The sequence below is a fragment of the Talaromyces amestolkiae genome, assembly GCF_001896365.1.
Source record: "Talaromyces amestolkiae strain CIB chromosome Unknown scaffold10.1, whole genome shotgun sequence".
NCBI lineage: Eukaryota > Fungi > Ascomycota > Eurotiomycetes > Eurotiales > Trichocomaceae > Talaromyces > Talaromyces amestolkiae.
This window is the reverse complement of record NW_024468046.1, coordinates 1,199,073-1,224,642: the sequence shown is the minus strand read 5'-3', so window position 1 is coordinate 1,224,642 and position 25,570 is coordinate 1,199,073. Positions and strand designations below refer to the sequence as shown.

Here is a 25,570-nt window from a genome sequence, read left to right as displayed (position 1 = left end):
GCCACACTATTTTTAGTCGTTCAATGTACATTCAAAATGCACGGCTATTGGACTGAATATTGCTAGTGAGAGAACCGATCCCTGAAGATCAGTTGATCGCTAATCTGCGTACCAAGTTTGTTTTGGCATTATTCGTTATGATTGCTGGAATGCGAATTCATCAATTTTCTAACCCTAATTGCACGTGATCAATATGCACCCAAAACGAAAGGTCCTTTTCTTCGTCCTAAGCAGTGATTTGAACCTATATAAATTACATACTGATGAATTTGAAACGTACTCCTCGCTTGAAAAGCTGGGCATGGGTGTGTTGAATGGGGCTATGGTGGATCGACGTTCTAAATCAGGCGGTCAAATGCTGTTGCCTTGAGAGAGACTGGTCATTTGCGAACGCGTAACATAGGAATGAAATCGACAATATGTATTATGTATAATCGGAGAACGGATCAAGAGATATCTATAGCACACCAATGAATGCATTGTACACCTTGGTCCAGACGGATGTCGTCGTATCTCAATTTTTCCTATTTAGGAAATCTTGTGCTGGAATGCCTGAGGTATCCAGTTTTCCTCGATCTTCATGCAATAGTTCAAAATCACCAAGTGAGTTCGGGTCTCTGCAGGCAGCTGGAAGCCTCTAATTGTGAGCAGAATTGCTCTTCATCCGCCAATTTCTTAGTCATGCTCTTCGATAATGCAGGAAGGGCTGGCCATATCTCGCGTCCGTCTTTTTGTTTTTCATTTTCCCGGTGCTCCATCACCATTGCCTTGACGCTATTTTGAAAATAGATCGGGCCCTTTACATCCTGTTAGCAGATTCAATGTAGTATTTGCTAATAATATACGTACATTTTCCTTATTTGGGTGAAGCTCGCCATTGACAAACACTCCAGCACCAAGATTACGTTGTGCCCCCTCACACAGCTCCTTGTCTTCGTCAAGCMCCTGCCGATAGAAAGCGTTGATATCATCGAATTCCTTGTTTGTCGAATCTTTGTGGCGATATACTTCATTCTCGATTTTGCTTTTAGTGGCAGAAACGGGAATCATGCGTTGTATATAAAAGAATTTCTCTCTACTTGCTGGTCAGCAATAATCCTAATAGACAACCTATTGGTCATATTCAACTTACGTGACAGTAATCGATGTCGTTGGTGAAAAAAATGTGATGGCTCGCTTGAAATGGGCTTCACTTTGCTCTTTGTTGTAGATATGATGCTCCATATATCCGGCTGTTGGCTCGACCCTGTATCGAGGCAGATCGGATACTGCACTGATGAGCGGATGGGATGTCGGACAGTGGTAACATTCGTTGTAATTTTCAATAACCACTTTCCAGTTCGCTTCCAGGTCCATTTCCCAGTAATGATCAAATTTATAATCCCCTGCATAATCGAAGTCTTGCATCCGGGGCTGCTCATCAACCTTACGAAACTCGTCTTCCCATTTTATATCGGGGTCGCCAGCTTGAAGATTAACCCAAACGAAGCCCGCCTTGTCGATGTGGACATGGACGGGGAGTAGCCCATTTTGATCTTTATCGAATTCGGGAACGGTCTCAAAACGCGGTGCTTTGGCCAAATTTCCCTTCAATCCGTATGACCATCCATGATATTTGCAGCTCAGAATCGAGGTACATCCGGATTGACTTTGCACAACCGGAAATGCTCGATGTCTGCATATATTATGGAACGCATTAATGTTTCCCTCGCGATCTCGAATCAAGAAAAATGAAAAGTTGGCAACTGTGAAAGAAAGGTAGTCGCCTTGCTTGGCGAAACGGCTAGAATGAGTGAGCAGAATCCATCGCTTGGAGAAGATAGCCCGACGTTCTAGTTGGTACATGGCCTCGGAGCGATACCATGATGCAGGCAGGCTACGGGGAGGTTCTTTCTCCACCGGCTTGGAATCACTAGACGAGAAGCCGAGATACTGCAACATGCCTAATAGGTCCGACGATTGATCGTGCTAAATATATCTTACAAACCTTACCGCAGCAGTGAAGATTTGTATCACCTCTATATACTGCTTCCATGGATAATTGAGGGACGGGGGCTTTTACTATAAAATCTAGACTAAGAAACAATGGTCATCTGGCGAGGAGATTGAAGCTCTACATAATCCGGGTCTATCGTCTGGTTTATGTTTAGCTAGTCCGGCAAATATCAAAAATGGGGGTTGGCTCCTTTGCCGTTGATAAGAATACCCCATCGACTAAACGGTGCCAGCAATCACTCCCCCACATGCTTATCACCTCCATTCTTGCAGCTGTTTACTGCTTTCTCTGAGTTACTGTGTCCTTTGAAGTGGTGGAAATCAAATTGAAGTGTTTAGCGGGTATACCAATATGAAGAAGGATCACATCTGTAAACATCCTGGTTGCAACAAAAGCTTCACTCGCGCCGAGCATCTGCGCCGGCATGCGCTCAATCATGAGCAGCCACGAGGTGGTTTCACTTGTGAACGTTGTTCAGTGCACTTCAAACGTTCAGATCTGTTGGGTGAGAACAGGAGTTAACCCACTTAATTTTTTTTGATTCAGTACTGATTATTTCAGCCCGACATATCAGTCGTCATGACAAGCGGGACGAGGAAGCCGGCGGACCGGGACTGGGAGTACTGAAGACGCGAAAAAGAACTCGTCGAGCCCATGATGGTACAATCATCGTGCGTCCATCACAGCGAGAGCTTCAGTCTATGCGGTCAGCAGCTCAATCATCTTCCAATTCATCAACCTCATGCTCGGGTCTGGATCTGGTAGGAGAGGAAGATTATGATGAAGAAGGGTTTCCAGCTCAAGGAGGTCCAATATCGCCGCCGACTTCTGGAACTGACTTTGCATCGCTATCGCTCGAGGAACCGGATCCATTGTTGGCGCCAATGATGCCAGGCGGACCTTTTGAACCTTTTATGGAACCGATTCCCGGACAATTCGATGCAGCCGACGGATCCTTCAGTGTTGGGTTAGGTGGAATGACTGATTTGCTTGGCCTTGATACCGGTATGAATTTTCATCTGTCGTCAATACCTTTTCAACCTATCTGATAACAGATACAGCAACCGACTTCAACCTGCCCTTTGCGGCAACATGCAACTATAATTGGCTGTTTGACGTGGCCTATCTCGACGATGCCTTTCATCATTTTGATTTTCCTCTTGGCTCCGATACGGAGGCATGCCCCGATGTACAAATGGACATTTCATACCAGCCGACGGGAAACTATGATGGTCCATCAGCTCTTTTGGAGGTGGCCTCAATGATGCAGACTGGAGAATCCTCGCAACGTACACCGGCCCCGGATGCGTCGTCAGGAATCCTTGAGATGGAGTGGATGTGTGGAACTTCCTTCCTAGGCCAGACTCAATCACCACGCCTGCCACAAATATCCGAGATATCTCGCCAAGGTATATTATCGCTAGTGCTTCAAATATCTCCCATGGTTATGGATGGCCAGCCGCTTAGCTTGGAATCATCCCTACTCACATTGCCTGCTCTACAAGGGTATTGTGATTTGTTTTTTACACGCTTCAATGTTACATACCCGCTTATCCACCAGCCGACTTTTAATCCAGACGCAGTTGATCCAGTCTTTCTGGCGTCCGTCTTATTCATGGGAGCTACATATAGTACTCGTGAGGCTCATTGGCTTGCTGTTGGCATCCACGACAAACTTCAAGCTCGACTTTTGTGCCACGACGCTTTTTCGCCACAGCCAGACCTCTGGGTTTTGCAAACAGCACTTCTCATAGACTGCTTCGGAAAGATGAGAGCGGGCTCTAAGCAACGGGAACGAGCCCAGCTATTCCATTGTGTACTAATCAAGCTCATTCGCCGTAGTAACTGTTGCAATATCCAAAGCTATTCAAACCTAGCCCAGTCTGACAATTTGGAACAAACATGGCTACAAGCTATGGATGCAGAACAGAGGAAAAGACTTGCCATGCATTGTTTTATGTGGGATACCCAACATGCCGTTCTATTCTCTCAATCTCTCTGCATGTCAGCCTTTGAGATCAGATCCTGCTTACCATGCAGCGCGGCCTCCTGGGAGGCATTCTCTGCCCAAGAATGGGCCCAAACGGCTGCTCACGAAACAAACAGACCATTTCTATCAGTTCTTAAAGGCTACATTACGCCTGGAACCGTTTCTCGACCACGAGATCTGAACGTGCTGAGTCGTATCGTCGTCCTCCATGGCTTGATGTCTATATCTGCAGATCTCAAACGCCGAGATCAAACCACATTGCGGTCAGAAACGCCAGAACGTGTGGGAGCTTGGACTCCACGTATGCTTCGATCTTACGACTTGTGGAAAGTAGATTTTGATGCAAGTTGCTTAGCAATGAAGCTGGCACAGACGGCAGACCCTTGTCATTTTATAGCTCTGAAAACGGCCGCTCATGCTCTCTATCATGCTGCCTGCCTTGCTTTAAACGTGGAGATACTGGACTTACAAATTGTAGCGGGAGCAACACAAATCCTGGGACGGACAGTAACTCCTGCCGATGAAACGAGATCTCGGCGCAATGTCTCTCGGTGGTTACATGAGAATTCTGGAGCATCAACTACTGCCGTACGCCATGCGTCATATCTTCTACAAGATGCGGTGCTTGGCCTTAATGAGTGGGACCAGAAAGACGCTTTCCACTTTCATTGGTGCCTCTACTTGGCTACGTTGGCTTGCTGGGTGTTCCACCGAGGTTTGGATGTTTCTTCGCCAGAAAATAGGATTAAAGCAGATCTATCGTCAATAATTGTGACCATGACAAATTGCTCTAGTGCTACGGAACTAGCAGCAATGTCCGGCAAATACGACTCAAAGCCTTTAGTAGTCGTCATGGCGCAACAGCTAGCTACCGTTCGATGGGCAATCGTTCATGATGCGATGAAAGTACTTGTAGCATTGTCCGATAGTGGAAGAACTTAATTAAATTTGATTCCAATCTTACTCCTATTTACTATAGAATGCATAGTCAGTGTATCCCTTCTCTGGAGGATTCGCACCATAGAAAGTTGATCGATCGTATGGATTCAAGGGCAGTCCCTCCTTCAATCTTCTCGGCAAATCTGGGTTGGCAATGAACAAACGACCAAATGCTATGGCATCGGCCTCATCGTCTGTCAACTTGACAGCTGCATTTTCGGAATTGAAGTTGCCGGCAGCAAGAAATGCAATTCCGCCTTGCTTCAAAGCTGGACGGAAGACATTGAGTGATGGCTTCTCAACTGGTAGTGAGCTCATCTTAGCTGCTTCATCCAACTCTTCATCAAAACGAGGCTCGATCATGTGCACATATGCTGGTCGAATCTCTGAGGGCAAGCTGGCGATCTGTTCACAGATCGTGAGCCAGTGGGCATTAGGGTTCGAGTCTCGTGTGTCTTGGAAATAGTTGTAAGGCGATAGGCGGATGCCTACTCGCTCCGCACCAATGGCCTTTGAAACTGCTTCAATCACTTCCAAAACAATGCGAGAGCGTTTCTCAACAGAGCCGCCGTAGTCGTCTGTTCGATTGTTGACGTTGTCGTGGAGGAATTGGTCGAGAAGGTAACCGTTCGCAGCTATTAGCTCCAATATTAGCCCGATATAGAATCTAAACACAAAGAATTCGTACCGTGAATTTCAACACCATCAAATCCTGCTTCAATTGACCTTTTAGCCGCAGCTGCGTACTCGGCGGTAGTTTCTCGTATTTCGTCGACCGTCATAGGCCGGGGAGGAGTTGCAGCGTAGTCATTACCATCCATTGCTTTACCGGTGATTGGGATGTCACTTGCACCGAGAACTTCCTTTCCCTCAATAAAAGATGGAACAGTTGCGCGACCGACGTGCCATAATTGACAGTATATGAAGCCACCTTTGGTGTGGACGGCATCGGTCACCTTCTTCCACCCAGCGATTTGTGAGGCTGTGAAAATTCCGGGAACGCCTGGGTATCCAGCGGCCTGAGATGTTAGCACAATGAAAAGACGCAAAATGGTAAACTTTATACATACAATTCTACTGATTGGAGTTGCCTCTGTCAGCATGAGACCCCCTTGGGAAGCACGCTGTCCGTAGTATTCAACATTTAGATCGTTCGGAACATAGACTCCATCTGACTCTTTGGTCGCTCTCATACGAGTGCAAGGAGCCTGCACAACTCGGTGACCCAAGGTCACTGCACCTAGCTTGAGAGGCTGGAAAAGTGAGCTAGAAACCTCGATTGAACCCATTTTGAAGAGATTGCAGTTGATGTTCGAACGATGTTTGTTGCCAGGCAAGTTTTCAGGCCTGATGCCGTTATATAACTAATTTCCAATCGCAATTAAACTTTGACTTTTGCGAAGCTACCCATGTAACATGGTGGGATGACAGTGGAGCTAAAAAGTTAGTAGTCTTCACCTTTGATGTACACCAACATAGCCCTACCCCCACCATACAGTACAATGCCGATGTAGGCCAACGAAAAAACATCGATCCCCCACCCTATCACTGACAAATTATAGCCAATAAAATGCTTCATGCGATGCTCTCTCGCTTTTTATTTATGACTTTTCTTCGAATCCTTTAAATCAGCTTATGATCCGCGTCAATGTTGACAGGTCTCGAAGATGTACGTGGCAAGAAACACCCTAGGAAGTCCTCTCATAGAAGTTGTGAAAATATCTAAATCCTTTCTTAATGCTTTGGCTGTTTATATTCACACGAGAAATGCGAAATATTCCTCTAACCATCGTTTTGCCTCAACACTGGCTGAAAATTCCCACGTATCAATAGCCCCAACATACCCATCTGGCCTTACAATGACAATTCCAGACTGTGTACTTTGCAGAGCTCCGAACCACTTATCGGTGCATCCTGATGTATCAACATCGTCAAGGTACAATGTCCAGCGACTGTCTTGGAGTAGCTTCGGCAAGTCCGCAATCTCAAATTGAGATTTGGGAGACTTTGTCACCAAGGATAATGTGAAGGCATCAGATACAGCGGTGTACCTCGAATGGTTTGCAAACGCATCTGATGGGGCTTCTCGTCGTGGTTGCTTTAGGTAAGACTGGCTTGCTTGTGATGCTATTCTTCCCATTGGACTACCATTATCAATTCCGTCACAAATGGATTGCAAGAATGGAAGAGCCGCTAGGGCATCTGGGGCGAAGAAGAATATCCGAAATTGCCCTAACATGGGAATATCTAGTTGAATGTCCACTGGGTTGGCGTCAATGTACCGAGTCACTTTTGCTGGGACTTGAAGAGCCCCAGGCTGTAGGCGGTTTGGGATGCTATGCTTATTCCTGTTAAGCATTCCCTCTGAATACTCTGCACCTACTCCAGAGATGAAGCGAATGTTATCATCGAAGTTCTTGGCTAGAGCAGCATCACCGGCAGCAAAAGCCTTGCAGTGTTCTGCATCGAAGTTTATGAGATCATATGCAATCTTTTGTCGTTCCTCTTCATAGGTAGCTAGAAGCGAGGGCTTGCTTATACCACGAATAACAGCGTTGAGTTTCCATGCCAAATTCAAGCTGTCGTGCATACTTGTATTTGCTCCTTGGGCTGCAAGGGCGGAATGACAATGTCCAGCCTGTTGATTGTTAGCTTGCTGGCTCAGGTTTAGTGTTGGGTATGATTGAAAAGCATACATCACCAGCAATGAATATCCTAGCATCTGAATCCATAAAATGATTTGCTACTCGTTGGCCTACGACATAATTTCCAAACCATTCAATTGTCTTCCACTCAAGCCGAAACGGATACATTGCATCTCTGGCACGTTGCATAACGTATTCTGGTGTGGCTTTCAGTCTATCGACTCGTTCGCCATCGGTCTCGCTGAGTTGGACGTATAATCGAGTCAAGTTGCGTTCTCGAGGAATCCATAAGATTGATCCGGCCACATGAGACCGCACAGCAACTTTGCTCCATAAGTCAGGAAAGTCCGTATCAATGACACCTACTTAATTTTAGCATCGCTAAATCAAAGTACTGTTAATTGAATACTTACCATCGAGTACACCCCATGAGGCGTTGGTCATCTCGCCAATCAATTGGGCGTTCGGGATAAACTCTCTAACTTTAGACCGAGCACCATCGCATCCAACCAAATACTCGGTTCGGATAGTCTTGATAGTTTTGCTGAGGGTATCTTCGTATGTCACATCCAACATCTTAGTGCCTGCCACCCGTGAGCAAGAAATGAATCGACTGTTTCTTGTCACGAAAGCGCCTCTCGAGCTCATGTCGTCAATGAAGAGATCTTCGACCATGCCTTGATGCGCGAGCAAAATGTACGGATCTGAGGCTCCAACGAGATGATCGGGGTAGTGAATTTGTCGCCCGGTCCTTTTGAGTGGTGCTTCCGGCTTTGATTGCTGACAGGACGCAGTCAGCTACAGTATCGACCGCATGAAAACGCGTTATGGATTTACCCAGAAAGAGATGTCATAAACACGAGCGGCATTTTTCAATAAAGAGTCAGCAAGCCGCATTTGCTTGAAGGTCTCAATGGTTTTAGGTTGTATGCCGTCTGCCTTGCCAGCCGAAGTCTTTTCGGGTCGGTCGTCTAGGATAATCACATCGATACCGAATCGCACGAGATTACATCTGCAGACTGATGATCAGTAGACATATCATGACGAGCATATAGATTTTTACACACGCTAGCATTAAGCCCGCAGGCCCGGCGCCGACGACAACAACTGTCGTCGAAGCACCAATCGCGCCATTAAGACTGTATCCTTCGTTCTCTGCAGCGGGTGCCATTTTCGATAAAAGATGATCTATTTTTCTATTCTTTCGCACAAAAGTTACCGAAGCGGCCAGCACTACATAGTTATGAAACACATAGCCATCATGCAGCTGGCGGAGCAAGTGTGAAGTATGTAGCATGAACCTGACCCCCATATAACCACTAGTTGCATCGAATCCCCCACTCTTGTTATTGATCTACCATCGGGTGACTCCCCCATCTACGATGATATCCTGTCCGGTCATGTAGGAGCTTGCATCACTGGCAAGAAAAACACATGCTCCCATAATATCCTCAGGCTCGGCGATGCGGTTAAGCATGGCTTCCGACTCCCATTTTGGAAGGAGATGTGAAAACTAGCAAATGTGTCAGCCTGAATATCAGACAAATATTTTTCGTAGCAACTCACGGCTGCTGTCATCTCCGTTCGCACATATCCAGGTGAGACTGAGTTGACCCGGATGCCCTAATTGCCTCTTAGCCTCAGATAAAAAAAAATTTACAATTCAACCATGACGATGAACGTACATATTGTGCTAGCTCTTTCGCAATTGCCGGACACATGGATCGTACAGCACCTTTGGTACCGCAATAGGCGCTGCACAACTGATCCCTTACAGCGATATGACTTGCCATACTTGCTACCAAGACGATGCTACCATGTTTTGTTCCATTCGCAATCATCTGTTTTGCCGCGGCCTGAGCAGTAAAATATAGACCTAACACGTTCACGGAGACCAAATCGTGGTGTTCTTTGAAAGTGAATTCTAAGAAAGGGAGATGGCGGTTGATTCCGGCGCATGGAACGCAGATGTCGAGGGCATTATCGAAATCGCGTTGGAAGTCGGCGAAGCCTTTTTCGAGGGATTCTGGGGACGACACATCAACCCTTTTTGGTGGTGAGTACGCATGTTGGATAAACGGAAGTAGAGTACTAACTTGTAATGAGCTGTGCGAACTTTATGATCCTTCTCGATCTCATAGAATGCGGCGTCTGGTTCAATTACGTCGAAGATAGCGACATTTGCTCCAGCTTCTGCCAATCCGCGTGCAAATGCCAATCCACATCCTCGAGCACCTCCCGTTACCAGCGCGGTTCGACCATGGAGCGAAAACTATAATGTCAGTCAGACCATAAAGGGTTGTTGGGAAGACTTACTTTCGACATGTTTCAGACTGCTATAGAAAGTGTGAAATCTTTTTTCTTGATCATACACAAGCTCAAACCGATAGTTTGTACCACCATCAGATATAGGTTGCATAGTGGCGATAGGGCCAGATCGTATGCATCAGTCAACCCCGCCCCCATTCTTGTATACACGCAAGTCTTTATCATAATTCATGATTCTTATATAGCTTCATAGATATAATTAATGAATGAACAATCAATTATTAGCAGCACAGCGTTCACATATCAACTCACCTGTTTTTAGAATGGCGCCCCGAATTCACATCAAACAGCAACAGGAACGCTCTCCGTCATGCCAGCTACACATTATTATTGTTGGAGCCGGTCTGGCTGGACTGGGTGCCGCGATCAGCTGCGCCCTGTCTGGGCACATAGTTCATGTTCTAGAAGGCACAACGGAGATAAAAGAAGTCGGCGCTGGTATTCAGGTCCTTCCCAACAGTTCGCGTGTGCTTCAGCATTGGGGCTTAGAGAAAGCGTTGACCCCTTATATGACCTATCCGAGTGTTTGCAACTTTATTGGATGGAAGGGTAAGAAGATCTCTCATTTGGACTTTCACGAGTCCGAGAGCAAATATCCCGGAACATGGTATCGAGACTTCCATCGTGCCGACCTTCAGCGTTGTCTTGTGGAAAGAGCCGTAGAGCTCGGAGTACAAATAACGTGCAGTGCTCGCATACGGACGGTTCGCGTGAGCGAAGATGGTACAATAGCAACTGCAGTTGCAGCAGATGGTAGGGAGTGGGACGGTGATCTAGTAATTGGCGCTGATGGGGTATTTGGAAAGTTAACGGAGGAGTTGTTGGGACGCAGCGATCCGCCAGTCAAGACGGGAGATTTGGCGTATCGCCTCCTATTATCGACTGAAGAAATGAAAAAAGATCCGGAGCTGGCAGACTTCGTTAATAAGCCGCAAGTTAATTACTGGCTTGGGCCTGATGCACATGCAGGTTCGTTCCCTCCTATCTTTCTTCTGATCACTTTCGCTAATAGGTAATTAATTTAATAGTCAACTATGTCCTTCGTGGCGGTGATTTATTCAACATGGTTTTGCTGGTGCCAGACGACATTCCTGAAGCTCAAGCATCAACCATAGAAGGTAGTGTGGAGGAGATGTGTGCCTTGTTCGAGGGCTGGGATCCACGGTAAGCTGTACTGGGCTCTCCGATATTTAAAAAAAGCTAAATTATGTTGGAAGTATTCAAAAGCTACTCAAACTTTGTCAGTCGGTGCAGAAATGGAGGCTATGTATTCGATTTGGTGAATTCGACTGGGCTCATGAATCTGGATCCTGGGTTATGCTTGGTGATGCTGTGCATGCCACTCTACCATATCTGGCTTCAGGGTATGTTTTCCACCCAATTTTTGTAGTTATTATAAGGTCAATTTTCGAGCATTGGCTGAAATCCTAATCTACATAGAGCTGGTATGGCCTTCGAAGATGGCGCTGTCCTCGGTGAATGTCTCTCACTACTTCCAAATCATCCTAATATCTCGAAGTTATCACCTGAATTCGTGACTGCAAAGAAGCATGCTCTATCCATCTTCCAGCAGTGCCGTAAGGAGCGTACAAAAATGGTTGTTGAACGAGGGAACATCCAACAATACTTGTACCACCTCCACGATGGTCCGGAGCAAGAGGAACGGGATCGCAAAATGCAAATGATACCTACGCCCGAGGGAGAGGCATTGGCCTGGCGCGATCCTGGATTAGCTCCAAAACTACTGGGCTACGATCATATCGCAGATGTGAGTCTCTTTTTGCAAATTTTATGTCGAAGTAACTAATAATAGTTAGGTGGATCGCCGTTGGAGTATTGGACAGAAGAGTGATATCATATTGGCAGATTCTCGACTATAGATATTGTTAGTCGATTGAATAATGTATACCATGTTCTAAACTATGATGCCGAGGTCAATTGTTTGAGGGTTTTCTGTCAACCTTCAGCGATATGAATAATTGAATGATTGAAATCTCCTTAGGGTTAGAATTCCTGGTTATGGTTGTTCTGTGAAGCATTACCAACAGAAAGTTATCCTAGAGAAAAGACGTTCCTTTGGCCTTACGTAAAACCATGTTACAGTCAAATGTAACACATGGGCCACTTGAACTCAAAGTAGCATCCTTGAGACCTTGACGCCTCCTGAGGTAGGATTCAGACCTGCTGGCAAACTCCAAGCATAGCTCAGGCCCAGTCAAATTAAGAACGCCCCCGACGAAGGTCACTAAATCTACCGAACTAAAAATTAGGCCGGATCACCCCCATCTTTGCGTCTAGACTCTACAATGATGGGGGCTATCTGCCGATAAGAAACCCTTTACCCCTCACCATACCCCCCTAAAGTTGGAGAAGGCTTTGCTTGACCATACTCCAATTTTTGTTTTACAATCTGTCTTGACTCTCCCCTTCGACCAACTTCAGCAATTCCAAACTAGAAAAACTCAATCGATCCAGAAATGGGCAAAAAACGTGTTCTCGTCGGCTACGGTGTCGATATTGATGCAGTCGCGGGCTGGTTAGGCTCGTACGGTGGAGAGGATAGCGTGAGCGACATCAGTCGCGGACTTTGGGCCGGACACATCGGAACAACGAGACTCCTCAAATTGTTCGATAAATACAACATCAAGGCATCGTGGTTCATCCCCGGCCATTCCCTAGAGACATTCCCCGAAGAATGTGCGCAGGTCCGCGATGCCGGCCACGAAATCGGGCTACATGGCTACTCACATGAGAACCCAGCTAGTATGACAAAGGAGCAACAAAAAGACATCCTCGATAAGACATATAAGATGATCCGGGATTTTTGTGGAAAGCCTCCAAGAGGAGTTGTAGCTCCGTGGTGGGAGTCTAGCGCGGAAATGGTCGAACTTTTGCTCGCTTATGGCATTGAGTATGATCACTCGATGTCGCATGAGGACTGTCAGATGTACTGGTTGAGAACGGGAGACTCGTGGACAAAGATCAACTACAACGAAAAGGCGGAGACGTGGATGAAGCCTTTGGTTCGGGGCGAGACTACCGGACTGGTGGAAATTCCAGGCAGTTGGTATATCGACGATCTACCACCGATGATGTTTATCAAGAACTCTGCAAACAGTCATGGATGGGTCAATCCACGTGATATTGAAGACATTTGGAAGGTAGGATAAAATCATAGTCATTCGTAAGATGTGCTTTTCACTAAAAGTAATGCATTTTAGGATCATTTCGATTATTTCTACCGAGAATACGACGAGTTTGTTTTTCCGATGACAATTCACCCGGATGTGTCTGGACGACCACATGTTCTTCTGATGCACGAAAGGTGAGCGATTTACGTCGAAAACCGAGGCTGTATAGGACTAATATGCAACTTGTAGAATCATCGAGTACATCAACAAACATGAAGGCGTGGAATGGGTGACATTTGAACAGATGTGTGATGAATTCAAAAAGAAGAATGAMCCTCCTCAGGGCGCAAAACTMCCCGCCGTTAATCCCATCATATAGTTACCGATCAGGTAGAAACATGATAGTCATTTTGAAAGGCACACCTTATAAAAGCTATTGATAGTAGCAGTTGATCCATCTTGTCTTTTATTTTGATATAACCTGCTGTTAACTATTTTTCGAACTAGGTTCAATGATAAGTCTACGTATTAAAGCCCATGGAACTTTCCGAGGGGCATCAAACGTAACCTAATTCCCTGTTTTCCAAATTTTCTCAATAATTGTAGTAGCTCCTAACACTTTTTCCTCTTCGAATCTCTTCCCAATGACTTGCAAGTTGACAGGATGACCATCCATACTGTTAATATCAAATTGACTCCAATTCCATGCATCGTTTGCGTTCCTCGGCGAATAAGGAACGTCCGGCATACTATCAACACCTTTCCTAACTTCATCGACAGGGAATGAGATAGCTGGATAGTCCAGCAGATTCCAAACCTTAGTATATCCTACCCATCGGAGCGCTCGGTGAGGGACCGCAGCGTGCGGCAGCACAGGCGAGAGAAGCACATCAACAAGCTTTCCGGAAGATGAACGCATACTGTTCCATTTGCTCAAATACTTCTTCTGAAGCTCAAACTTTTCCTTATTAAGTTGCCAATATTGGTAGACGGATATGGCACTGCCACGGGATATCAAGGATCTGACATGGGGTATAAAAGGTTCCCCGGCACGAGTTACATCACGTATAACATCCTCGAAACCATCCGCCGAGTAGTAACGATCCATCAGTTGCATATATTGCAAGTGATCAGACGTATCCCACTCGACTATTTCATGACCTTGTGCCTGAAGTTTGTCCGCAAGGGCAAGAAGGGCTCGCTCAATTGGGGGATGTATCTTTACAACCCCGTCGTCAACTATTAAACCAATTACCATAGGTCGAGATTGAATCTCTTCAAAAGCATTCTCATTCCAGGGAAGTGGCGAACATCTCGGATCAAGGTCCCAAGGCTTGCTGTCTGCAAGCGAGCGGCTGATGTAACAAATGGTCTCAAGATCACGGGCCATTGGGCCAATAGAGGAAGGAACATGCTCTTGGCCTTCAGTAGACACAGCAACCCCGTAGTACGGGAGTCGATGACTCTGTGAGACGATTAGATTTCCCTGAGCGGAAAGTAGAAGTTGAAAGACGTACGCTAGGCTTGAAACCATACAACCCATTTATAGCTTGAGGGATTCTGATACTGCCTCCAATATCCGTCCCAAAGCCAAGGATAGAGCCATGTAACGCTAGCAATGCAGCCTCGCCGCCAGTCGAACCGCCAGAAGTAAATTCGGGATTTCGTGGGTTTACTGTGAGTCCCCAGAGGGGATTTTCAGTTTCTGCCCACTATGCATTTTAAAAAATTTGGCAGCCGTTGTCAGCATGTTCCTTATAATTGTAAATAGCTTTGACGCAGAAGATATCAGCGTATGGATACGAACCATAATGCTTTGCGGCAAATTGGTTTTTGCAATGATGACAGCACCCATATTCTTGAGTAGCTGTACCAAAACGGCATCTTCAGTGGCCGGCTGGAAGCAACGACCAACGTAACCCAAGGTCGAATCTACACCCTTAATGTCAAACTGATCTTTGAGCGTAATGGGTATCCCATGTAATGGGCCTTTCAGCTTTCCAGTTTTCATGAAATTGGAATCTAATTCTCTGGCTTGTTTCAAGGCGCCTTCGAAGACCACTTCCGTAATACTGTTTGTCTTTTGGGACTCAGTATTGTTGTGGAATATACAAAGTGATGACTTACGAGTTGGTGGGCTACCACGGCTCTATGCAAGGTGAAGTGTCAGCAAGATCAGTTAAGCAATACTGCCGGCAAGACTTTCTAGATTACCTCCTGATGTATGCTGTAACGACATCCTCGGCCGTGTATTTCCTTTCGCGAAGCAAACTCAAGAGATTTGGCACACTGCGGATATCCGTTATTTCTTGAACAATGGGTTCGCCAGCAAGGCAAGATCGTCTATCCACATTGGCAATGGAAGGAATACGCTGATCTGTATCATTGACCAAATAATCTTGTAGAGCTTGATCTCGCAGCTTGATTTTCTGAGAGACAATTTCCTCCCATGTCCTAGGGTTATCCATTGCCGGAATAGAGAAACTCTGATGGAAAGCAGCTTTGAGATCAATAAGTCCCCGTTGATGGTATGGAAAGTGACTTAGTATGGCTTGATGTAGTCGGCCGATAGTTAGCTCTATTTCTTCTGGTGGGTGTAGAAGTTACGATAATATGTGGATCATCTCCCCACTTTTGGGTGTCATGAATAGATAGAAGGTCATTTACCACAGCGAGATATTATTTCATTCTAATCTGTACATGATATGTATAATAGATGCTATTGCATCCGAGCGGAATATCGAGTTCTGTGAGGGCTTATAGATTATGCTGTAATTGAGCTGGAAGCCATATTCTTTTTCTCCATCTCCTTTTTGTACTGCTCCGCTCGACCATAGCTTGCTTTGTATGCACCTGTGACCATATCTTGAACTGTAATCGGGGCATACTTTGCTGCTTCCCCTGGAGCGCGACAATTTGGTAGACACTCGCAAAGGTAGTCCGGGTTTCCGCTGAAAAAGAACGGAATTGAATATCTCTCGCGGCCGGACTTATTGATAACTCGGTGAATGTTTGACTTGTATGTATCGTTGGCCATACGCATAAATAAGTCGCCTAGATTTACTACGTAGGCTCCTTCAACGGGTTGAACCTGTATATTGTAACATTAGCTGTTTTGTTCAACACGTAGACTCTCTGAAAAGGAGACGAACATCTAACCATTGCCCAGAGGGCGCGTCCAGAACCTGCAGACCATCTACTTCATCCTGAAGAAGAAGAGTGACACACCCGAAATCCGTGTGGGCCCCTATTCCACGATTGAGCTTTTCATCCTGGTCCTTCGGCTGAGCAGGATAGTGTAAATAGCGCATAGTAGCAACTGCCTCATCCGTAAGAGGTTTGAAGAACGATGAATCCACTCCTAGTGTCAGAGCAATTACAGACAGTACATCCTTTGCCAATTCATACACTGCGTGATAGTATTCCATCGTTGTTTTTTGAAACTCTTCCTTGTCGGCGATGGTCTGAGGCCATTGGTTTGGACCACTATTCAACTTCTTCTGGACGTAGTAGGGATGATCTTCTGGAATTTCTTCACCGATATACAGGCCTTCTTTGAGCTCGGGCCCGGTTCCAGCTTCAAGCATCTGCGAGCGGAGAAGTTCGTAACCTCGATTGAAGGTATTAAGATCTGCGATGTTTAGTTAGCAATTCTATCTGTCAACCTAAGTTGGATGGTAATACTTTTATCAATCTGTAATTTCTCCTCCACAGGTAGATCAAAGAAACGTTTGGCGCACTTCATTACGCGGCGCTGCAATTCCAATGGAACTGAGTGGCCTTTGATTTGAAAGAACCCATTGTATAGACAGCATTTTCGCACTTCTTCTACTAGTTTTGCTCTTGCAATCTCGTCATCACCGTAGTATGCAGAGAAATCTAGAATTGGAGGAGCGCTTGCAATCGCCATTGCTTCTTTTCGGTTGGTTTGCTTCGTTATGTTGCTATATCGCTATTCGTACCGCAACCCTAATGGATTCTTCCTGCTTGTTTTTGTGCCGTAGAACCATGATATCAATATCATGACAGTGCCTCCAAGTACCCTATTCAGCTCCCTTAATACTGTCGTGTCGACTCACAACTAAAGGGTACTATGGGTGGGGGTTAGTTAGGGAAAGATGGGGTGATAGAGTTCATGATAAGAATCCGAAATGCCGAATGGTTATCTTCAAACTTCAACTCGTCGCACGTATTTCCCCGCAGAAGGAGAAAATCAGGCGAGTCATTTCAGAGACCTCCAGGAACACCACGTATCTTACAACGAGTTTACTTTTCATCAAATCAACTGCAAGTATGTGTGGTCTGGACTAGCTGGTGATTCTAGATAGGCCATATAATCTTTCCCGACCACATAGGGGGGTTGAGAAAGCGCTATTCATTGTTCATTTATGATTACTTTCTATTTGCTATTACTACTCAAAGGCCATAGAATAGGATGGGGGATTAAAATAAGATTTCATGCTTCAGTATTTAGGTTCGAGAAACGGCCTGTTAGGGCTAGGGAGCGGATAGCTCTAACACGCTCACGACATCGTACGTTGAAATACTACCGTTTCTGTTGTAAGAATACATAGTTCTTGTTGTTCTATAACGTCTGTTATCATTTATATTGTCTAAAAGTTAATCTGGTCAAGACGTGATGGTCGCGTCTCCAAAAACCTTCTAGCTTTTCATTCAAATGTTCGTTTGAGCTTACACACCAATATCTACATATGGGGATGAATATTCTGGCGCAAGCTAGGTTATAATGCATTTCAAGGGTATCTTTGGGAGGTTGAATGGGAAGGAACATCTAGATGTCGTCGATGTGGACCTGGATGGTGTTCTGGAGGAAGCAAAGAAAGTGTGGGATATAAGGGAGGACGTGTCTAGTCCTGGATGGTATCCTGCCAGGTAGCTGTATTGATATGCATTATGATAGAGCCTCAATCATGTAGATTTTTTTAACTAAACCATCGTTCATACTTGTATCAGAAACATTGTGTGATCTTATCGAATCGTCATCTTCGATCTGATCAATTATTTCCTAATATGGAAAATAATGGTATGAATGCCTGCGGTATCAGTCTTGGGCGAACTTTCGCCTCATATATTTAATTTGAATATTCTGTCTAATAAACACCCATCGCATAGTCTATTCTATTTATATCCAAACAAACTCGGAAACAGCAAATCTAAATGCGACTACCATTAACCTCCTCTCCTCCCGACACCTTGCCAGCCTCGCGATCTTTCGAACTGGGCTGCAATCCTTGTGCCTCCCAGCCCTCAATACCCTTGCGGTAGAGAACTTTCTCTTCTGCTCGTGAAGGTGCCTGGGCAGGCTTACCACGACGCTCTCTGGATTCGGGTGTCTCAATGATTGTGAAATCATCGCCTCCTTCCACTTTGTTGCCTTCGATGTCCTCGGTATCGATGGAGTCGGAGAATTTGTATGTGCGATATTCTGTGTTTACCCAACCGGTGCCTGGGAGACCTATTAGCAATCTTTATCTCTTTATATCCCGATGGAAAACTTTTCGGTGATATACCTTGGTACATGCTACCATCCTCCCAGTCTTCGGTCAAATAGTGAAGCAAGCCACCATGAGTGACAAGGACGATTTGCTTTTCGGGCCGCGATTTGAGCCATTTGCGAACCTCACGGGCTCTGTTCCTAAGAGCAGAGATAGTGGGTGCCCATTTACCCTTCTGCATTCGAATATCAGCATTCTGAATCTACAATTTCATACAGAGGCAAAAAAGATTACCTTGCTGTTCCAACCATCATGAACCAACGAGATATCCACCGGTAACCCACGATCCACAAATTCTTTTTGCAACACAGCCGGATCACTGCCAGTATCACAAGGCTCGTCACTCGTCTCTTGCGCTTCAGGGATACACAGGATCTTGAAGTCCTTGTGAGCCTCAAAAACGGGCTGGAAGCTGAGTAGTGCGGTATTAATAGTTCGGCGCAATGGCGAGGCAGCTACCAATTCGATTTGAGAGTGGTATGGGAAGGCCTCCTTGAGTTTTGCGCATTGTTGCTCGCCGAGCTGTGTGAGTTCGGGATCGGGGAGGACGTGGTTTGCGGTTGTGAGGTTGTGGTAGCCCTATCAGCATTGGATTAGGCGACTGCACTGAACTGTATGAGGGTTAGAAACATACCTGAGCATGTCGCACGAAATGAACAATGGGAGCCATGGCGTCGCAAAGTATGAAGCTCTTCAATAGAAGTCGCGGGGTTATCGCGGGATTAATTACAATAGCGGAGGCGATGTACGTCGAAAGAATTGAAGCAGATTGAGAAAAGATAATTCTATATGTACAATTTCAATGACTCAAAACGAAAGCAAAATGCCTCAAGTTACACTCCATCAAAAACTTTTTCTAGCTTCTTTTTGATTACGGTGGAACAGAGTATGAGATCATCCAACGAACGCGCCATATTTGCCTCCGTGGGCCAGGCGGAGTAACCCTAAGAGTGAGTCAGTCGGCCAACTGTCCCCCGGCCACTTCGGCGTCAACTCCGCATGCCCTAACCCGCATAACCCTAAACTCACAATCGGACGTACTAAGGAGGCTGGGGCTCTCATTGTACAGCAGTAGGTAGTAGATCCCTGAATATTCTTCTAGTATATAAATGATTGTAATGGTATTTTACATTATTTTTCGATAACATGTCTAATATTACAATAGCAGTGATCCACCTCTTCAGAAAATGCCTTGCGAATAGACCCATGCCGAAATGTCCATCATGATTAAAAGTTGCCGAATCCTCGGGAGTTCTTCAAAGCCATGTCCAGGTTCAACCCTAGAGCTGTTGCATTCGTATACTCCGGTAGAAGCAATCGACCGTAACACGTATAACTCGTTGGTAGACGCTATATAATCTGTCAGTTCTCTCGTTGATCTAACAAGGCGAAAGGGACAAACTTACATCATTCCCAGAACCATTCCTCTGAATCACGAAGTTGATGCTGGAAATACCGCTGACCGGGACCCTATCAGTAGCAGTGACGAATTCGAGTAATCGAGCCTTTTGCTCACGAGAATAATTCTTGACGATATTCCAGAATGCGATGATGAGAGGGTGTTTGCCGTCCCAGCCTCCGTCGTAAGTGGCATGGCGTTGAAGTTCTTCAATGTCAATTTCTTGTGTACCTTCGATCACTGTTTGAAGGATCTCTGGTGTGAACAGGGCAAGGGATGAACGGTCTATGCAGGTAAAGAATCCACGAGCGAATGCTTCATACTGCGGGCGAACGGATTTATCGGTCAACCAGAACAAGTAATCTTTGACATATTGCTCACGGTTTGCATTAGTTACGAGACTTGACTCTTCTGTATCCTCCTGTGGCGTGAATGTGTTCAGAGAAGTGTTGTAGTCGGCGCCTTTAAGAATGCCGGTCTGAAAAGAGCCGATATCGCTATCAGCTTGTTCTTCGGACGTCTCGTTACTGGCGTTTCTTTCTTCTTGAATCCCGATAGAATAGTTGGAGACACTGCTGCGCCTTCGCTCTCGGCTCTGAACTTGCTCAATCATGGGCCACTCGACATCCCTGTCTGTGCGTTCCATGTCCACCGTCTGCACACTACCGAATGCTTCAAAGCTGAACTCATAGCTTCTCACAAACACGTCCCCAACATCACCGTCATTCCAAGCCAATAGACTCTCCAATCCCTTGGCGAGGTCGGGCCAGCCATCCTGGATATGCTCGGTACGCTTGACTTTAAGATCGAGAAGTTTGCGATACAATGCAAGAGGAAAGGTGACGGGAATCGTAAGACCATTGTATACCGCCAACGACATCAATATCCCCACAAGTTCGAAATGCTCCAGGCTCTCAGGAGAACACGGCTGAAACCATGCCATGCGAGTAGTAGGATCAACGCTAAACATGCCATGCTCAGGATTCAATGCCTCCGCAAAAGCCATCGTCATGAACTCTTGTTGGACACCACCAAGATCAACTCCTTCTTCACCTAGCTCCGTTCCTAACTTGACTTTGAGAGGCCGCAGGAGCTCACGACGTTCGCGGCGCCATATCTGATTGAATGCATCCTGCAGAACATGCTCACGACGAACTGAAACGACAAAATATTGATTCATGGAGGTATGTAGACGTGCTAGAAGATTGATCTCATCTGCAATCTGGATGGTACGATTAAAGGCTGTCCGACTTGCCTGTCGTTGTGCAATCATCCCGGCTTCATATGCTTTTGACATGGCCGCATAGTTGATGGCACGAAAGTATTTGACGAGCGCAGCAGGTCGAAATAAAAATGTGAATGACAAGAGATGCAAGGTTCGATTGTTTGAAGCTCGACTCAACCATTCGACAGGCATCTCCATTGCGTCAAGTCTTTCTGACAGGAAACTTGTATAGAAAGCCTCTGCTTCAAGGCCAAGTCGCTGTCTATTTCTATACATGGATGAGAGAATCTGAATTGCACCACCGGCTGCTTCCGATCTAGGAATTTCAGGCTTACCATCCCATTCTTTGAAGAACAACGTACGAATCCACTCAACGATCATAGCTGCAGCAACCGGCGTATCGAGGGCGACAGCCTGGCCACCGCTTTCAGCCTCTTTCTTCAAAGACTCGTGATGTTCACGCAGATTGTCAAACAGGAGATCCAAGACACTCTTGTCACGTTTTTTCTTGGCTTCCAGGCTGGGAAGTGTCTTGGCTTTGGATATCTCGTGGAATGCTAGGCGAGCTGTAAGAGCACGCACCAGGCGGTGAACAAGTCGCAAAGCAAGATCGTGCTCCAGCTTATCCGTGACACACAGAACCAAAGCGGAACTTTTAGCATCTAACTTTTGCATCTGAGCCTCCGGCAATACAGTTCCTGCTTCGCGTATTTGTTGAATGCCGCGCCAAGTTTGTCCGTCAACTTTTGGCAGGAATGTTACGAGTGCAAAGAATACAACTGTAAGCATATGAGCTGCGTCTGTATCAGAAAGCGATTCGTCTTGAGTGGAGGTTTGTGATGCACTGGGTGATAGGCTGTCTGGCTGAATGTAAGATAGGCGTCGACTGGCTCTGAATGCTATAGGCATATCCCTAGGGGGTATGAATAATTGTTCTAGAGAGTTCCACAAACTGTTAAGAACCAGATCGCTGGGACAAATATCCTGCAACTTTCGTAGCGTAGGCTCTAGAGTCTGCAAATCGACAGTGATGCCCTCGGTGGTTTTTCGAGGGTTTTTGGACGGCGAGCGTTTTCGCCGAAAGGACTTTCTCAATTGTCGACTGCTATTCAACCCGTAAAACACCGATTGGGCAATGAAAGGGAATACCTCGCGCTGGCGAAGCGTCGCATAGCGCCATTTATGATTGTCCAACTTCCCTTGAGTGTTTATATATTCGAGCTCTTCTTTCCATTTCTGGGCGTCTGCTTCATTGTGTGCTAAAAGCTGGGCCAAACCGTCCACTATTTCCGCATTTAGGTGGCTCAATGTATCAACTGATGTCGCTTGGTACGGAACACTCTGTATACTAGGCGGCCTCAGATACGGAAGCTCGGGCGACAAAGAGTCTGGTGTAGCTTTCTCTACTGTCTCATCGTTTGCATCTGAGAGTTCGGCCGATTCTCTCAAAAGCTTTGATCCGTCCCAAGAAACTCGTCTGGTTTGCTTCGGTGTTTTAGATGTATGATCGTTTGTGACTCTGTTCGTCTTTGTTGCACGCTGCTTAAGAGCAGGGGGTGGTGTAGGAATATGGTGTTGAGAATAAGTTCTCGATGGCACGGCTCTTGGAGTGGTCGAACGACCGTCCCGCGATTTGAATTCCGTACTATGCCGCGGCGCCGGTCGCCATGTCTCTGTATCTTCTAGTGTGACGCGCTTCAACGTTTGTGAAGGAGTCTTCCGGTCGAGGTTAGAGTTTGAACGCCGCTTTGGCCGGTTCGAAGGGGTTGTTGGTTCAGTTGAGGAAATGCTATTGCTGGTCATGTGGGTGTGTATTCGTCGTGTCTTGTCGTCATTCTCGCGTTCTTTGGATTCTCCTAGGTGTGTTTGATTTTTGTGTGAACGAACGGAAGTCGAAGTTGCACAATCTAGAGTATCGGTAGTCGTCTGGCGCAAGGGGAGCCATTCTACCATTCTTAATGACAAAGTATCAAAGAGATTCTGTGTGAATGACTTTGGGTCTTTCGTTCGTGATAGTCCAGATAGATGCGAATCTCGGGAAGAGTGTCTGACGTTTTCTGGCGGCGGAGGCGCTGTGCTGGCAATTGACGAATGCCGGTCGGACTCCGGATGCGCTTCATTTTCTGTATGTTCGAATCGTTGTGATTTGCTTCCTGCGCTATGTGCCCTATATTCCACATGGGGTGGTTGACGTGTTGGCGAGAAGTCTGCAGTTGGCCGTGGTGGGTTGCGACAAAGTGCCTTCTCCGGGTTGTCCTGACTAGCCAAGTAGCATGCTAACGTGCGCGCGCTGAGCTCGGTATACGGTCGAAACGGTCCTTCTGAAACTCGTCTTTGATAATTCAAGCAGGTCGGCGTTCGGCAATTGGGGTTTTCGCAACCGTATAGAATCTGGTGTTTGTACCTGCCAAAGCAATCCCTTAACACTGGCTGATTAATAGCATTAGGCCAGGACCTGGACTTACCTGCGGACCAAAGTATTGAAATTTCTGCGTCGTTCTTCTTTGTGTTGGATGAGAATCTGGGCGGGATCGTCCACACTGATGGTATGCTTGATAATAATATCTGGAGAGTGTGATGGCAGCTTGGAGCGGCGAGGGATGTGACTGCCCGCAGAGGAATCCCTAGAATCCAAAGATCCTCCCCTCATTTTGGCCATTTTATCCGACGAAAGGCATGGCGTGTGTAGTTGTCAGAAGTCTGGAGAATGGAATAGGTCAGAGGGTGCTGCATAAAATGGATGGTCGTGGAGTGCGAGTGTTTACAATGAGACGAGGAGTACAGCCTCATCGTCCATGGATGATGCCGTCGCTCTGGATGGGGTAAGGCGTCCGACCCGCTTCGGACTTCTATCGGATCTAGCCAATCATAGCCTACAATGACCATACATATAGTATCATGTGTTCATTAAAATATAACATAGACAAGATATTAGGCTGCTCAAAATACATATGTACTGCGATACTCCTTGTCGGCATGCGACAGCATAGTCAAATCGCTAACAGTTGCCTCATCTCCGATGACCTTTTGCTGATCAGACAGATACCGAATGGAATCTTGGAGAATATAAAAACTGCATATAGGGACAGCAGCACTAGGATCTTGCGCTGCGTGGGTTATGGCGTCAATGGTCATATTGCAGGCTGAGTTGAGAGCGGTCCAGGATAAGTTTCTTATTTGATAGCTGTCCACGTCTGAAGACATTGGAAGGGAATCGAGAATAGTCCAGTGGAGCAGAAAGAGTGCCCTATAAATCGCAATTACTTAATTAATAATCCGCAATCTATGAGAGGAACCGTACCTGATGGAGAAAGCTACTGCACTACACAATGTAGTGTTTTCCCGGCGACTCTCTTCCAAGATCACCACTAAGAAGGTACGGATCCTAATTTCTAGCTCCGTGGCGTCGCCAAGTATAGCCTGTATGTTCTTATTTTTTGATAAAAAGCGGACGATATCCAGAACGTGATCAAGAAGGTATATTGCCTGTGCTTGGCGTCCAAACCAGCTAACATTTCCAGCCTCAAAATAAGATAGCGTGGCTGACATGGAGGTCTGGTAGTCGACTGACGGGCTCGGATATGCATCTGATGGCAGCAAGTCCGATGGCAGCTGACAGTCGAGATCAGGATATTGTGTGAGCGGGCGTATATTCTTGTTGTTCAGTTCGACCAATATAACTCTGAGATAGATTAGTATACCTTTTAAGTTCAGCGCGTCATACATACCTTTCTAATAATGCGATAGCCCATGCTACATTTCGTCTCTCAATCTCCACCAAGTCAAATTTATAGCTGTACGGATGTCCTGGCTGCTCTAACAACTCATTGCCGACTCCCAATATTCGTGCCAAGCTAGCACATGTGTTGATGGAAGAATATGCGGCTTCTGGGCGCGCACGAGTATACTCCCAGATAGTCACAATAAACATGACCTGAACAAAGGCCAATGACGGGGATATAGCAGCCTGGACTTGCGCTAGAAGAGACTTGATTCTGACGTAGAGCTGTTCCTGCCCAGTTAAAGAGAAGGCCGAGTGGCGGTGATGGCCTGGTAGAGTGATTGCCAAAAACATAGCTAGAATTAAGATAGAATATTCGGTGGATGGCGCAACATTGCCTCCCTGAGCATACTTTGACGCTACTCGCTGGAACAGTTCGGGGGAGATTATAGGATAGAGTCTGTGGAAAGACTGAAAATAACGTTGACTAATATCGTCTGCAGTAAGATTTGTAAAGTTCATCACATCTTGAACCTGCTGATTCAGAGAATCATGAATCGACTGTGATATCGAAGCGGACGAAGATACAGTATCCGGACTGCTGTGCGCGGCCGAACCTTGACTACTCGGGGTGCTCCAAGCATCGGAAGCCACAAAATGTTTACCGGGATTGTATGCAC

At 46.1% G+C, this 25,570-nt stretch overlaps 10 protein-coding genes across 10 annotated transcripts; 3 read left to right on the top strand and 7 right to left on the bottom strand.

Moving 5' to 3' along the window:
* Positions 1 to 596: 596 nt before the first annotated feature.
* On the bottom strand, positions 597 to 1,941 carry BHQ10_005909 (uncharacterized protein; the record flags this gene model as incomplete). Its single annotated transcript, XM_040878436.1, has 3 exons — positions 597 to 797; positions 850 to 1,075; positions 1,133 to 1,941. The coding sequence occupies 3 exons, from the start codon at positions 1,939 to 1,941 to the stop codon at positions 597 to 599; spliced, it is 1,236 nt and encodes a 411-aa protein (XP_040734413.1).
* Positions 1,942 to 2,347: 406 nt separating this feature from the next.
* On the top strand, positions 2,348 to 4,167 carry BHQ10_005908 (uncharacterized protein; the record flags this gene model as incomplete). Its single annotated transcript, XM_040878435.1, has 4 exons — positions 2,348 to 2,501; positions 2,558 to 3,001; positions 3,058 to 3,405; positions 4,037 to 4,167. The coding sequence occupies 4 exons, from the start codon at positions 2,348 to 2,350 to the stop codon at positions 4,165 to 4,167; spliced, it is 1,077 nt and encodes a 358-aa protein (XP_040734412.1).
* Positions 4,168 to 4,952: 785 nt separating this feature from the next.
* Positions 4,953 to 6,214, bottom strand: BHQ10_005907 (uncharacterized protein; the record flags this gene model as incomplete). The annotated part of the gene is made up of 3 exons (XM_040878434.1): positions 4,953 to 5,560; positions 5,614 to 5,944; positions 5,996 to 6,214. 3 exons carry the CDS (start codon positions 6,212 to 6,214, stop codon positions 4,953 to 4,955), a joined length of 1,158 nt encoding a protein of 385 aa, XP_040734411.1.
* A 467-nt stretch (positions 6,215 to 6,681) lies between these two features.
* On the bottom strand, positions 6,682 to 9,895 carry BHQ10_005906 (uncharacterized protein; the record flags this gene model as incomplete). The annotated part of the gene is made up of 10 exons (XM_040878433.1): positions 6,682 to 7,563; positions 7,622 to 7,932; positions 7,984 to 8,350; positions 8,408 to 8,582; positions 8,638 to 8,871; positions 8,929 to 9,083; positions 9,137 to 9,193; positions 9,256 to 9,616; positions 9,667 to 9,842; positions 9,887 to 9,895. The coding sequence occupies 10 exons, from the start codon at positions 9,893 to 9,895 to the stop codon at positions 6,682 to 6,684; spliced, it is 2,727 nt and encodes a 908-aa protein (XP_040734410.1).
* A 266-nt stretch (positions 9,896 to 10,161) lies between these two features.
* BHQ10_005905 (uncharacterized protein) lies at positions 10,162 to 11,778 on the top strand (the record flags this gene model as incomplete). Its single annotated transcript, XM_040878432.1, has 5 exons — positions 10,162 to 10,867; positions 10,927 to 11,062; positions 11,116 to 11,262; positions 11,339 to 11,666; positions 11,716 to 11,778. 5 exons carry the CDS (start codon positions 10,162 to 10,164, stop codon positions 11,776 to 11,778), a joined length of 1,380 nt encoding a protein of 459 aa, XP_040734409.1.
* Positions 11,779 to 12,375: 597 nt separating this feature from the next.
* BHQ10_005904 (uncharacterized protein) lies at positions 12,376 to 13,408 on the top strand (the record flags this gene model as incomplete). The annotated part of the gene is made up of 3 exons (XM_040878431.1): positions 12,376 to 13,059; positions 13,120 to 13,223; positions 13,279 to 13,408. 3 exons carry the CDS (start codon positions 12,376 to 12,378, stop codon positions 13,406 to 13,408), a joined length of 918 nt encoding a protein of 305 aa, XP_040734408.1.
* Positions 13,409 to 13,597: 189 nt separating this feature from the next.
* Positions 13,598 to 15,497, bottom strand: BHQ10_005903 (uncharacterized protein; the record flags this gene model as incomplete). The annotated part of the gene is made up of 5 exons (XM_040878430.1): positions 13,598 to 14,494; positions 14,547 to 14,741; positions 14,837 to 15,109; positions 15,157 to 15,178; positions 15,244 to 15,497. The coding sequence occupies 5 exons, from the start codon at positions 15,495 to 15,497 to the stop codon at positions 13,598 to 13,600; spliced, it is 1,641 nt and encodes a 546-aa protein (XP_040734407.1).
* A 296-nt stretch (positions 15,498 to 15,793) lies between these two features.
* On the bottom strand, positions 15,794 to 16,939 carry BHQ10_005902 (uncharacterized protein; the record flags this gene model as incomplete). Its single annotated transcript, XM_040878429.1, has 3 exons — positions 15,794 to 16,120; positions 16,182 to 16,660; positions 16,714 to 16,939. The coding sequence occupies 3 exons, from the start codon at positions 16,937 to 16,939 to the stop codon at positions 15,794 to 15,796; spliced, it is 1,032 nt and encodes a 343-aa protein (XP_040734406.1).
* A 1,264-nt stretch (positions 16,940 to 18,203) lies between these two features.
* On the bottom strand, positions 18,204 to 19,215 carry BHQ10_005901 (uncharacterized protein; the record flags this gene model as incomplete). The annotated part of the gene is made up of 4 exons (XM_040878428.1): positions 18,204 to 18,496; positions 18,561 to 18,720; positions 18,780 to 19,124; positions 19,180 to 19,215. 4 exons carry the CDS (start codon positions 19,213 to 19,215, stop codon positions 18,204 to 18,206), a joined length of 834 nt encoding a protein of 277 aa, XP_040734405.1.
* A 557-nt stretch (positions 19,216 to 19,772) lies between these two features.
* Positions 19,773 to 23,819, bottom strand: BHQ10_005900 (uncharacterized protein; the record flags this gene model as incomplete). Its single annotated transcript, XM_040878427.1, has 3 exons — positions 19,773 to 19,895; positions 19,952 to 23,573; positions 23,635 to 23,819. 3 exons carry the CDS (start codon positions 23,817 to 23,819, stop codon positions 19,773 to 19,775), a joined length of 3,930 nt encoding a protein of 1,309 aa, XP_040734404.1.
* Positions 23,820 to 25,570: the final 1,751 nt, after the last annotated feature.